Source organism: Castor canadensis, chromosome 7, assembly GCF_047511655.1.
Source record: "Castor canadensis chromosome 7, mCasCan1.hap1v2, whole genome shotgun sequence".
NCBI lineage: Eukaryota > Metazoa > Chordata > Mammalia > Rodentia > Castoridae > Castor > Castor canadensis.
This window is the reverse complement of record NC_133392.1, coordinates 156,016,662-156,031,026: the sequence shown is the minus strand read 5'-3', so window position 1 is coordinate 156,031,026 and position 14,365 is coordinate 156,016,662. Positions and strand designations below refer to the sequence as shown.

The window sequence follows — 14,365 nt, the reverse complement described above, 5'->3', positions numbered from 1 at the left end:
TCAAACAAAGTGAAGGACTTAAGAGTAATCATGGAGTTCCAAAAAGATGGCAGAGTAGTAATTTTTATCAGGTAGCAGTGATGCCTCTCAGAGGAGCTGACACTTGATCAAAGCCCGGACTAGTGAGAAAAGAGCCAGTCATTGCAAGACTGAAAAAAGAGCCTCCTATATGTATGCATCAGTGTGGCCATGAAGCAGCTCTGGCACAAGCCCAACATGCTTTTGTGGCTGGGGAAGAGGACAAGAAAGAGAATGGTAGCCATGGGGTCAAGCAGTACAGGAACTGTGTCAGGTTAGGTTTACATATGAGGACTTCAGTGGGAACCCACTGGAAAGTTGTCAACAAGGAGAGCACAGAAGCTGCTGTGTGGAGAATAGGGTCAGGAGCAGACCCAAGGAGGCCAGTTGACCAGGTCACTGGTAAGAGAAGCTGGAGTAGGGTTGTGTGTGTAAGTGGAAAAGCCAAAAGAGCATTCTTCCTAGGTTATTAATAATAAATGATGTGACTCACAAGCAAAAAAAATGTAGAGAAGAGCACAGACCTGGTGGTTTACTAAAAGTGGGACCTGAGTTACATCTGTGCCCCTGCTTCTCATCTGCTAATTGTGGTAATCATATGTAAAGCTGTTGTAATAGTGTTAGGTACGTAGTGATCACTAAAGTGGTGTTGTTTGTCATCTTACAATTGTTAAATTGTCAATACAGGACTATGATAATTCTGTCAGCTAGAGCAGCTGTGTCACTTACTAACAAGTAGAACTAGTTCTGATGTTTTTGAGGGGAAATAAAAAGAATATAGTATTTATTTGTTTCTACTTAGCAATTTTGATGCTTTGGGTCAAAATCACATGCATCCTCTGACCTTCATTTCCTCTTCTGTGACATGTGAATTGTCTCTTTGCTCACTGTTGTGGTCTTTCTTCATGGAGGTTCAGGGAGAGAAGGCTCCTCTGAGTTGATTAACACCCACTAGTAGAGTGACAGTGGCCACCACACATGTTCTCTCCTTGACTTTAGGATGTGGTCTCGATTGAATATTTAGTCTGCTTTCCTAGATAGCTGTGCCAAAATTTATATTTAAATAATTATTTTAAATGTTTTTCTCTATACTTCACAGACAGATGATAGATTGGTATCTACAGATGGATTTATGCTTAATTTCCTTTGGGTACTGCAGCAGCTAAGTACAAAAATCAAGTTAGAAACTGTTGATCCCACGTACATATTCCACCCAAGATGTCGTATTACTCTCCCAAACGACGAGACCCGCGTGAATGCGACCATGGAGGATGTGAATGACTGGCTGACTGAGCTCTGTGAGTAAATCGCTCATTGCCAGGTCATGGAGCACCAACCTCATCTGGATGAATTTGTGAGCGAGTACACAGTGGATTTTAATGCAGTAAAAGTTTTTCTTTGAATTAGCCAAAGCATTCATAGCACAAATGATGGAAATACACTGCTGGGAATTTTTTTTTAAATAAGAAAATTAAAATGATAGCAGCAACTCAGTTACTCTTTAGAATTTATATGTACTGTGCCATATAAATTCTCTGTGCCAAAAAATTCTCTTGGAAATATTTCATGCTGATGAATGCATGATTTAACAGTAGGAATATTTTGAAGGTACGATGAGGTTAATTATTCTATTGGTAACATAAAATATATTATGTAATACCAGACATCAAAGTTCCATGGCATTTTTTTTTAAACATTACAAAATTTTTCCATGTAATAGGATGAATCTGCACTTACCTGGCAGTGGCAGCATATTATGATCAGATGTACATATTCCAGAAAAATGATTAAATTGTTAAGAACTAAGTATCTGAGCTATGTGGTACCTTTCTATAATCCCAGTTTTTGGGAGACCTGAGTCAGGGAGATTTCAAGTTCAAGGCCAGACTGGACTACATAGCAAGATCCTGTCTCAAATACAAAAAAGAACTAAGTATCCAATGAACAGTTGGTCAGGCTCTGCCTATCATTTGAATGACTGGCTGTTAACTTAATCTTAGAATCATACCTTGTTGATAAATAAGCTCCAAAAGAGTCAAAAGATTAAACATTAATTTTTTCAAAAAACAAAAAAAATTAGAAAAATAAATGGTGGATTTGGCCCAGCTGTGAAGAGAGAAACTTAGAACTTAAGAAATGAAACATCACCAGAGATAATATGCGTGTGTCTTAATATGAAGCATAACCTGTGAGAGAGTGAAACAAATTGATGTGTGAAATGAAAGGAGGGAATGTGAGCCCACTCTGGTCTCAAACTACTGGACTGGAGGAGCCCTGCCTCAGCCTCTGAGTCACTGGCCTACAGGAGAAACAACTTTTAATGTTCTTTAGCACCGTGGGATAACGGTGGTCAACAGCAATTAATTACATATTTCCAAATAGCGGTGAGAGGATTTTGAATGCTCCCGATACAAAGACATGCTAAGTGTTTGAGACAGACGTTCCAGTTACCCTTATCTGATCATTACACATTGTAATTAAATGTCAGGTAGTCACCCTCAGTGATTCCAGTTCCTAGAGTATGTTCCCAAAGCAGGGGCAGAAGGGGAGCAATTTTCTGCGCCTAGTTCCTCCTAGCAGTGCTCTCTTTTTCCCCCTTCAGTATTGGACATTAGATTCAGCCCTGAGGTTGCCAGTCAAGCCTTCTACCACTTGAGCCATGCCTCCAGCCCTTTTGTTGTCTTACGCTTTTTCCTCAGGTCAGCCTTGGAGTATGATCCCCTATCTATATGTCCCACATGGCTGGGACTGCAGGCATGCCCTACCATGCCCAGCTTGCTCTTAGAGATAAGGTTTTACTAACTTTTTATCTTTATTTTTTTGCTTGAGCTGGCCCAAACTACAATCCTTCTGTCTCCACCTCCCAAGTAGCTGGGATTACAGACATGAGCCACCACACCCCACAGTACTATTTTTAATAGATAAAAATTAGAAATCACAAAGATGCAAGGAAATGTCTGTAATTTCTTAATTTGGCCTAATACCATTTTGATATTTCAATGATATTTACATATTGAAAATGGAGATGGTTTTGTAAGATACATCAGAAAGACACATCGTAAAAGATTGTTGGTGGATGTCTGTGTCAGCATTTAATCAGATGAAACTGGATGGCTGGTCAGAGAGCTCCAGTGGTGCAGTCAGTCAGTGCATGGTACTTACGCAGGATACCAGGTCATTAAATGAAGCTCACAGGAATTCGCTTCCTCTTAGAATGTCGCTTAAGTTTATGCATGCTTAAAAAAAAAATCTTAAAAAAAAAGTTTGTACATGCTTAAATTTCTGGAAAGCTCCAGTGTATTCTTCTTCTATAATTGAGCTTTTTCTTTGATTTAGACTTGCAGTAGATTTTACATAGGAATCGTGTTATTTTTCCTAGATGGAGATCAGCCCCCATTTTCTGAGCCAAAATTCCCCACGGAATGCTTCTTTCTCACCCTGCACGCTCACCACCTCTCTATTCTGCCTAGTTGCCGTCGCTATATCCGCAGACTCCGGGCCATCCGGGAGCTCAACAGGTATGAGCCGCGATGCTGCGCCTGGGATTGTCCTTACTGCTTGCTCTCGTGAGGAGGCAGTTCCGTTGTGACCAGTAGATCAGAATGTGGGATTTGTACGTCACAGTGTACTGTATGCCTCATCTACCGTGCCCATGGTCCTTAGTGTCCAGAGGACACTTGATTTCTGGAGTTCTGAGCCCCTGGCGTCTTTTCTATGTGTTTACTACAACTTGCCTTCACTTTTCCCCTGGGCATGGTTTTCCCATGAGGCACTTTCAAGGATACCCTGGCTTCTAGACGTACTCCTTTCTCCCTGGTCTGCTAAACAGCAACCAGACTTTCTCCTGATAATAAAGGTCATTCATTCCTGCCAGCACATCATTCACCTTTGGTTTGTGCATCAAGGGCCCAAATGGCCAAATAGCAGCCTCAGTTTCCAGCCCATCAGTAGCACTTCTTTGATAACCTAAGCATTTCTTCCTGTGCACCAGCACCTCCAAAGAAATGACCATCACAGGAGCATGGACGCAGACATTTTTAAACAGGCCATTTAAAGTAGTAATAGAGAAGCCACTTGGACTTTTTGGTCTAGTCTGGATGGGAGAGAAAAACTGCCCCATCGGCACACATACAACTTTATATCTACCTTTCTAAAATTACTTATTCCATTACGTACAGATGCTTCAAGACTTCTTTCTATATGTAATCATGTCCGTAAATAGTGACAGTTTTCTTTGCTTTTATGTCTTAGTACACTGGCTATAATTTTGTACAGTGTGGAATAGAAATACGGTAGTCCCCCTTTATCCTCAGGGATATGTTCTAAAACCCCAGTGGATGCCTAAAATCATGGGTACCACCAAACCCTATGTGTACTATGTGTTTGGTTTTTTAATAAATATATACCTGCTGGGAGAGTGGCTCAAGTGGTAGAACTCCTGCCTAAAAGGTGTGAGGTCCTAAATTCAAACCCCAGTACCACCCAATAAATGAATGAATGAATGAATGAATGAATAAACATATACCTATGATGAAGTATAATTTATAAATTCAGCACAGTGTAAGATATTAACAACAGTAGCTAATAATAAGATAGAGCAGTTATAATAATACATACTGTAATAAAAGTTATGTGAACGTGGTCTAGGACTCTCTTTCCTTCTCCCTGTCCCTCAGTCTTGCTGTGTTGTGCTAACTGACCGTGATTGACTCCAGGTAACTGGAAATATGGAAAATGAAACTGCCAGTAAGAGGGCACTATTGGAGCCTTCTTGAAATTCATCCTTTCAGTCAGTGGGGGAGGGATCCTTTTTTATATCCTCTTTTCAGATCAAGGAAATTCATATCTGTTGTGGATGTTAGATGTTTTTCCTCCTTTATTCTCTTAATGTGGCTGCATTCCATCAGTTGGTTTTCTGATATCAAACCAATTTTCAGTTCTCGAATAAACTCAACTTTTATATTGTTTTTATATCTCATTAGATATTTAATTGGCTAATATTCTGTTTAGGACTTTGAGTCTGCTCAAAAAAAAGATTGACCTATAATTTTCATTTCTTGTTAAGTGCTTCTCAGATTTTCGTATCAAGGTCATGCTTACCTCATAGAAAGAAGCAGGAGTGTTCCCTTTTTAATAATCTCTGTAAGAGTTCGTTGTATAAGGATTATGTTACATCTTCCTTAACTCCCTGGAACAATTCAGTGAGGAAACTGTCAGGCTTTAGTTTCCAGTGTGAGGAAAGTTTTAATTACAGATTTAAGACTATTTAGGTTTTCATTTCAGTTTTTGTGTCAGTTTTTGAATGAAAGTTTCAAAATGTTCTCTTCATCGCTTTACTGTTGCGGGAGCTTTAAAATTTACTTTGGTTTTCTTTTACTTTTCCTTTTTATCGATGCTTCCTAGTTCCTCTTTTTATTTATTTATTTATTTAGTTAGTTAGTTAGTTAGTTATTTTGTGGTGCTGGGGTTTGAACTCAGGGGCTCACCCTTTTGCTAAATGGGTGTTCTCCCTCTTGATCCACTCCACCAGACCCCTATTACCTCTTGAGATGGATACTTAACATCTTTCCTTTTCAGGCGTCTCTTACGTATGCATTTAAGGCTGTTTAGTTTTCCTGTATGCATGGCTTTAATTACATCCCTCATTTATGGTATGACATGTCTTATTTTGTTCAAAATGCTTTGTAATTTTTATTTTTTTACTTCTTAGCTACTTAAGAATGTGTTGTTTGAAGTCTAGATTTTTTTAGGGCATGTGTCTTTTGTTATTGCCTTCAAACTAAATTCCACTGTGGCAGAGGTATATCCTGTGTGATTTGTGTCTTTTGAAATTTATTGGGAATTGCTTTATAGCCTAGTACTTGCATTAGTAAATGTTGCTTCTGGATCTGAAAAGAATGAGCTTTCTGTGTTGTTGATTGCAATATCCATGCATGTCATTCACATCAAATTTGTTACTTGTTTTTCCAAGGCTCTCTTACCCCTGCTATTCTTACCAGCTTTTAATGTCAGGGGTTTTTTTGTTTGTTTATTTTTTTCCATACTGGGGATTGAGTTCAAGGCCTTTTGCTTGCTAGTCCAGCCCCCTACCACCTGAGCCATTCTTCCAGCCCCTTAATATCAGTTTTCGAGAGAGCCTTCTACAGATTTTACACTCTAGTTGTTTCACCTCATGCTGCTTTGCCATTCTGAGAGCCCATGACTCCTGCTGACTCTGGTGGGTCCATTTCAGTGGCACTGTCTGCACCTTCTTGGCAGCACTGTTGTGATTCTAGAGATATTGCTGTACTCCTCACCAGTGCTGCGATATAAGAAGTGTCATCTGGACACAATTTTGTGCATTGTGTGTGTGTTTTCCAGGGAGCTTTTCTCAGCAAATCACATAAGTTTCTAACTCCTTCCTCTGACTGATACCATGTGAGCTAGGAATGCCTCACAACTCAGCTTGATTCATCACAGCTTATTCATTCATCAGGTTTTACTTAGCTGGGTGGGCACGATTAGAACCCCTTCCATTCACTCAGGATAATATCGACTCCAGAGTCTTTGGTAGGAATAATCAGTAATCATGATAGTGAATTTAGCCTTGCATAGAAGTGCGTTAGCATTTTCTTCTGCTGAACAAACATCCTCAGAATCCATTCTTACACATAACCCCACTTATATTCTCACATTTCTAGCAGAACATACATGGTAAACCTACCAAAAAACCCCAGAGATGTTCACATGCTAGTCCCCTGAACTTGTGAATACTATACATGGGAAATGCACTTTGCAGATTTAAGTAGGATCTTGAGATGGGGAGAGGAGAGGATGTTGGATCATCTGGATGGGCCCAGTGTCATCACAAGGGTCTTTGTAGGGAGGCAGGAGGGTCAGAGTGAAAGAAGGAGTGTGATGACAGAAGCGGAGGTCAGCCTGACTTGGAGTCACAAGCTAAGGGAATGCAGGTGACCTTGGAAGCTGGGAAAAGCAAGGAAACATATTCTCCCCCACAGCCTTCAAGAAGGAACATCTCTGCTGACCACTTCTTACTTGCCCAACTCTAAGACAATAATTACATTTCTGTGGCAACTTGTCACAGCAACAATAGAAAACTAACACACTGTATTAGCAAATCTTGCCATACTTTTCCCCTTCAACTATCAGCTTCTCCTGCATTTGATTTTATGATTTTTCCTCAGGGCTGCTCTTGACCTGACTGTAGTTGTGGTTCTGAAAGCAATGAAGGTGGAACCCAAGGAAAACTGGCATTAATTACCCTTTGAGCTGATCACCTCAGGGGAGGTTATGATGGGAGCTACCTCCACCAGACTCCTTCATTTGAACCCTTGGGATTCTGGTCTTTGCCTTGATTTTCAGACAGGAGGGCTAAAAGGTGTATGAATTTAGCCTGTGTTTTACTTTGATAATCTGTAGGACCACACTCTGCTTCTTCCATGACTTTTACTTGAGGTGAGAATTTATAGCCTTAAGCTTGTCATTTCTTTCTGTAAGCTCTCTAGCATAATTAAAGAGATGAGACTCCATCTCATTATTCTAGATTCTAGCTTTGGGCTACCAGTGTTCCATCCCCAAATAATAACTATATTTTCCCCACTTTGAAACCAGCCTAATTAAAGAACTGACCCCAGCAACCCATTTTTCTTGAGGGGATATTACCTTATACCTTACCTGGTGCCAGTAACTGTGCAGGTCACTGTGTTAGGTCATTCCTATGACTCCTGCAACAAATGACTTACAACCCTAGCATCCTCGAACAACATGAATTGTGTCCTGTAGTTCTGGGGGGTCAGAACTCTTAAAAATCAAGATTGTGCTCCTTTAGGAAGCTCTGTGGGGGAAATATGTTTCCTTGCCTGTTCCAGCTTCTGGAAGCTTCCTCCTTTCCTTGACTCATGAAACCCTTGCACTGTTTTCAAAACCAACAGCAGAGTATTTCCAGATTTCCTCCTCCGTTCACCACTTCTTCCATTATCACATTTCCCCTCATGCATACTCCCTCCTTCTCTTAGAAAGACCTTTGTGATGACATTGGGTCACCCAGATATGCTTACTCACAGCTACAAAGTCCCTTTTGCCATGTATGGCCACACAGTCACAGGTTCCATCTAGGGATTGAAATGTTACATCTTTGAAGGGCCATTATTCTGTCTGCCACATTGCTGTTCCACTTGTGCACCAGAGAATCCAATTTCTCTGAGACAAATAAAACAGGGGTTGTCATAGGATGCTGTTTGGTTTATTGACTTATCATTGACATGGCTGGAAAAGAAGACTGAAAGAGGTGTTCTTTGAACTTGGCCTAACAGAGACGTTGTTTCAGGCTTCAGCCTAGTGGTGGAGCTTGTGCTGCAGCCTTAGCCAAAACCCCTCTGCCACCATGTTTCCAGAAGAATCCTGACAGTAGTCACTCTGCCTTTGGTTAGGATCCATCTCTTGGTCTAGGTCTTGCAGCAAAGGAGTCTGGGTAGTGTGTTGTTTAGACATTTAGCAGCCTCTAATTTTCTATACATTGTCATGAGAGATAGGGTATGGGATCACATTAGATAAGCCAGTCTTTCAGATGGGCAGCAGGTTAGGTGATGGGGATCATGGTCTCTCCCTAGCACATGATGTTTAATTAGATATGTAGAGGAAGTGAGGGAACATGCAACAAAGATGATTTCTGAGAAGAGAACTCCAAGCAGAGGCAACAACAGTTGTAAAGAAGGAAGTGCTATTAGTAACTCACCTCTTCCTCTGGTAATTGAGTAGTCCTAGTAATGTTAAATTTTCATGAGAAAATTTTTCCTCAGAAAAATAAGGGAATAGTATACATTCTTCCAAAGAAGATTATTATATCTCATCAATACTAAAGTGCTAACAATTTTAAGACACATAGTTATTTTAGGAATCAATAAGAAGAAAATTAGTACCAATTAAATCATAACTTGCCATTGATTATAAGATATGCTCTGACTTTAAAAATTCTTAAATGTGAAAAAAAAAGTCTGAGAATCAGTGAGGTGGTCAAAATGAATAGGTGAATGAATCTGGGTGTGTTCCTTAATTTGACTCTTAGTCCTTGATTTCAGAACTGTGGAAGATTTGAAAAATAACGAAAGCCAGTGGAAAGATTCCCCACTGGCAACAAGACACCGCGAAATGCTGAAGCGCTGTAAAACTCAGCTGAAGGTTTGTATAGTTAATTGAAATAATACTGAACAGAGTTATAATGGTATTTTCCTACCAAAGTATGTCTTAAGTGAGCAGTTTAGTGTACTTAGTTTTTCTTTCTTTTACCTCAAGATAAAAATAGGACATTTTAAAACTTAATACCTTTCATATATCTATATGTAATCATTTAAATCCTAATCATTTACACAGCATGTGCATGTGTAGTGACAGCTTGACTTCAAAGTGCATTTTCTCATTCTCAGTTTAATGTCACGACCCTTACCCTACCCTGTACAAGATCCTCCCCCACACCTCCAGCCATGCCTTTTCCTGATACCTGACAAAGTGAATCTGTGTTAGTAGAAAGATCTCTTTCCTTTCCCCTCATTCTCCTTTATAATTGAAAAGGATCCATCATGTAGAACCTAAGTATAGATGGAAATATTCCTGCTGGTGCGACTCGGCTAAAAACAAATGGTTGCTAACCTTGTACAGGAAAGCTTAGATAGCAAATTCATGCATTTTTTTGTATGCTTATATTTAAATTGTAAACCTGAATGTTAGCTGGTCATGTTTTGTATTGATTAATGGGATAATACTTAAAAACTGATTTTGGGTCCAAATTAAGATTTCAGGGTGTGTGTGTGTGTGTGTGTGTTTTCTAATAATCTATATTGTTTCAAGATGCAAAATAAACTAGGGGTTCTTACCTGGGATCTGTACCCCCACCAAGATTCCACAGATGTGTCTTAAGGGATCTATACACTGTTTTCAGTGATAAATGTCAGTGTGTGTGTGCATGTGTGTCTCATTCTCATAACAGTCCTCTAAGGTAGGTATTGTAGCCTTGGTGTGCAGCTTGTAAGTGGTGGTGCTGGAATTTAGATGCAGTTTGTCTGGCTTTTTTTCCACTAACTGTCCTGACATCTAAAGGGCCTCCTGTCAACCCCTCCCCCAGCCAAATTACTAAATATGGCAGTGATAACTAACCTTCTGAAGCACCACTCTGCTTAGTGGTTTGCATGGCATACCATTTGTTTTTCTCAGGAAGAAGAAAGACTTTGAGACACACAGCATCCTATAGTTAGTCAGAGAAGAAGTTCTAAAACCTAGATTTCCCATCTTCTGGTCCCATTCCCTGCCCAGTCACACAGCAGGGCCTTGGTTCCTGACTAATCTATGGGTTGGGGCACACCTGCTTCCACAGAAACTGGTACGGTGCAAGGCCTGTGCTGACGCTGGCTTACTTGATGAGAGCCTCCTGAGGAGATGTCTGAACTTTTATGGCCTTGTCATCCAGCTGCTGCTCCGTATCCTGGACCCCGCATACCCTGAGTGAGTGCGCTCTTCCCTCCTTGTGCTGTGTTGTCTCCACTGTTCCAATTCCTTCCTCATTTTCCAGATCGCATTATACACTATTAGGTTTAGTTACATTAATGAGAATTTTTACCTGTAATTAGTTGCAGTCAGAGGTGAATATCAGCACCTATTTTAAGCTTTGACAGAGTATTTTTTTAATTTGCTATAAAAATTGGATGAATAGAGGCCTGGTACCAGTGGCTCTCACCTCTAATTGTAGCTACTTGGGAGGCATAGAGATCAGGAGGGTCATGGTTCAAAGCCAGCCATAATAAATAGTTCACAAGACGTTATCTTGAGAAAAACCCATCACAAAACAGGACTAGTGGAGTGGCTTAGGTGGTAGAGCACCTGCCTAGTGAGCCTGAGGCCCTGAGTTCAAACGCCAGTACGACCACCACCCAAAAAAAAAAAAAAATTGCAAAGGAAATTTATAAATTGGAAGCTAAATAATGGGACACAATATTAGGTCATTCTAACATTGGATCTAGGAAAATGCCCAATCAATCCAGAGAGTGAGCTAAGGACATTATTAATCACTTTTATCAATCACATTATCAATCATCAATCACTTTTATTTATTATAATTTATGTTTATTGTGAAGTCTCTAGGTTACCAATGTTGGTGACCCTTACCCCCTACAGAAGTAGGAAAAGTTAAGTAAAATACACTTGTGGCTCTTTTAGCTTAGTTTGAGTTGCACACAATGACCAAATGTGACCCTTTATTTCTTTCAAGTTTTATTTATTACATTAACTTTAACAAGAAGTCAAGACAAGGGAAAACATCTCACACACACTGTAGCATATCTACTGACACACTGTCGCCTTTATTCTCTGTTCATTTCTGGCTGTGATTTCTTTGTCTGTATACCTTGTACATAGTTGTGTTATACAATGAGGGGTTTTTTTCCCCCAAATAGGATACTTCTAGCATAATATTCATTGTAGCTTGATGTGTCATGATTTCCTTTTGTAAATTTCACTATTTTCTCATTGACAGCATCACATTGCCTTTAAATTCTGATGTCCCCAAGGTATTTGCAGCATTGCCTGAGTTTTATGTAGAAGACGTTGCTGAATTCTTATTTTTTATTGTACAGTAAGTGCCTTTGACATATTGTATAGTTCTAGTATGTTTTTATATGTGCTATTATGAACTGTTCAAACCTTCATTTTAGGCTTAAAGTTTTATATGCTTGTTTTTAACTGAATGCTGCCTAAAGACTGAGAAAATAAATCCATCTGTGGCACTAGGCCATTTCCCAATAATATCTCCAGGACAGAAGCAGGATTAACAGTTCTGCTACTAATGTATTCTGTGAAAATTGAGTTGAGTGTGTGTTCTGAGAAACAGAAGGAGCAAACAGTTTATAAATATCCCAGTGAACATCCAAAAGCCAGAAATACCCACATCTGTGTTTTGTACTAAAATTTGTCTCTATTGTACAACTGGAGACACCTTCAGAGAAATGGTTTGCTCTTATAACTGATACTTGAGATTTTTATTAATTTTTAAATTCTTACTTGGTTTATAACTTCACATCAATGTCTAGCACATGGATGGGAGGCCCTGGATTCAATCCCCAGCACTACAAAAAAATAATAATAATTTTAAATTTTTTAAAAGACTCACATTTCACTTTTAAAGTATTGTGGGTTAGAAGAATTACAATTCTTTGCCACCATAATAATATTGTAATAGTACTAGCAAGGGAAAGGAGTGATATGTGAAGTCTTATTTTCAAAAGTAAACATAGTGCAAGTGAACAGTAACAGAATCCAAATTGTGGAAGTGTTCTAACAGGCAGCACAAAAATATAAAATTATTGTATAGGTGATTTTTAGTGACAAAATGAAATGGATCAAGGTATACTGCTGTCATAAAAGCTGCCAGATGACAAGCCCAAATCAGTGGGGACACATGAATTTTGAATGGTGAAAAAATGTACATTTTTTGTGTGTATGTGTGGAACTGGGGTTTGAACTAGGTCCTTGTGCTTGCTAGGCTAGTGCTCTACCACTTGAGCCACACCTCAGCTTGGAATGGTGAGTAATGTAAAGGGTGACTGAAGATCCTGGTTTATTTGTTGAATAAAACCAGCCTTGGAATTTAAGCAGCTTAAGTCCCATTTTAAAATCTGTTCTAAGCATAGTAACATAAAAACTCCTGTTTGAGAGCTGGGCGTGGTGGCACACAGCTGTAATCAGAAGGCTGAGGTAGGATGATCACACTTCATCCCAGTCTAGCCTGGGCTACATAGGGAGACCCTGTCCAAAAACCAACAACAATGACACAACTCACCTATTTGAAAGTTCCTGTTTTCTTAAAGGAAAACAGTTTTTTAAAAATTGAATTACTACGTTAGAAATTTGTTTTAAAAAGTGTTTTGGTAGTGAAAATCTTTTGTGAAATTTGCCCAATCGTAGCTTTGGTTTATTTTCTAAGGTATAGTAAGTCAGTGTAACATGCTACAACCGTAAAGGCATTTGGGTTTGGTGTTTTTGAAACAGAGCATCTCTTATGTAGTCTCAAATTTGTAATCCTTATGCCTCTACCTCCTGAGTCCAGTATCTTTACCCCTAGGTTGCTTATCCTGAATTCCCTTCCCCATCTAGTGACACTTGCATCCCGTCTCTCAGAGTCTCACGGCTTGCCCTTCTTGCCTCTGTTCAGATACTCCCCTCAGGTGCTTTATGAGCCCTGTACTCAGGATATTGTGATGTTCCTTGTTGTGATGTTGTGCAACCAGAACTACATCCGAAATCCATACCTAGTGGCCAAACTGGTAGAAGTCATGTTTATGACAAACCCTGCTGTTCAGCCACGAACCCAGAAGTTTTTTGAGATGATTGAGAACCATCCTCTCTCCACCAAATTGCTGGTACCTTCCCTGATGAAGTTCTATACAGGTAGGTTCCTGGATCTGTATGGGGCATGTGGCAAGGTTGTCTAAAACCTAGGAGTGAAGTTACTCTAGACCTGTTGCCTGACACCCAGTTATGATTGCAACCTACCAATCCACCCACTGTCCACAAGTGTGTGCTATTGGCTTTTTTTCCCCCTGAGTATTTGAAATACCATACTGACTATTCTATCTCCAGGTCTTTGATTTAGCAGACTCAGTGTGGTATCAATAAGCCCAAATTGGTATTTTAATCTGAGTGAAATTACCTGGGTCATTTTAGCTTGAAACTTCCAACATTAGTTTTATAACACCTTCCTGTAACCCGGAGTGTCCACAGTGTGTACAGAATAGGAGCTTGTTCCTGGACCCCAGTCAAGCCAGTAGAATCAGGGTTCCTGGGGGCCCCTGGGAGTCTTCCCTCATTCATTCATTGAGCATGTTGCAAGGTACTGTTCTAGGTGCTGGGTTACACTGTTGACAATGTCAGACAGCAGGCAAGGCACAGTGCAAGGAGCTCCTCCTCTTATGCTTGAAGGACATTCCAAATTTTGGCTTTTGAACTGTTTCCTATGAGACCTATTTGTCTGTCTTCTCAAAAGGCACAGGATTGCACTAGTGGAACATTTTCCCACAGTTGTATATTTCTCAGGAGACTGTGTCCTGTCCATCTTACCCTTCATTGAGCCTCATACATGTTTTCGCATTCAATAGAATGTGCTTACCATGCTCTTAGCACTGGTGGACCAGAGCACAGCCCCTTGCTGTTCACAGGGACGGCTGCTTTGAGGATTCCCCTGTGTTCTTAGACAGTTATCATTCCCTGTCAACTAAGGCATGCCCCTGCTTGTTTGAGGCCCATGCTGTTATCTTTCCGCTTCTGAATGGTCTGCCTACCTGCGTTTTTGCTTTATCACCATTAT

The 14,365-nt window shown here is 40.0% G+C and overlaps 1 protein-coding gene across 2 annotated transcripts in view; it reads left to right on the top strand.

The window, feature by feature from the left end:
* The window catches only part of Ube4b (ubiquitination factor E4B), a 122,620-nt gene that overhangs the window by 84,625 nt on the left and 23,630 nt on the right, over positions 1–14,365 (top strand). For both annotated transcript variants that reach the window (XM_074081391.1, XM_074081390.1), the window contains 6 exons: positions 1,118–1,316; positions 3,398–3,536; positions 9,096–9,195; positions 10,385–10,512; positions 11,540–11,638; positions 13,214–13,449. In XM_074081391.1, coding sequence (XP_073937492.1) covers positions 1,118–1,316; positions 3,398–3,536; positions 9,096–9,195; positions 10,385–10,512; positions 11,540–11,638; positions 13,214–13,449 — 901 coding nt within the window. The remainder of the gene's footprint in view (positions 1–1,117; positions 1,317–3,397; positions 3,537–9,095; positions 9,196–10,384; positions 10,513–11,539; positions 11,639–13,213; positions 13,450–14,365) is intronic.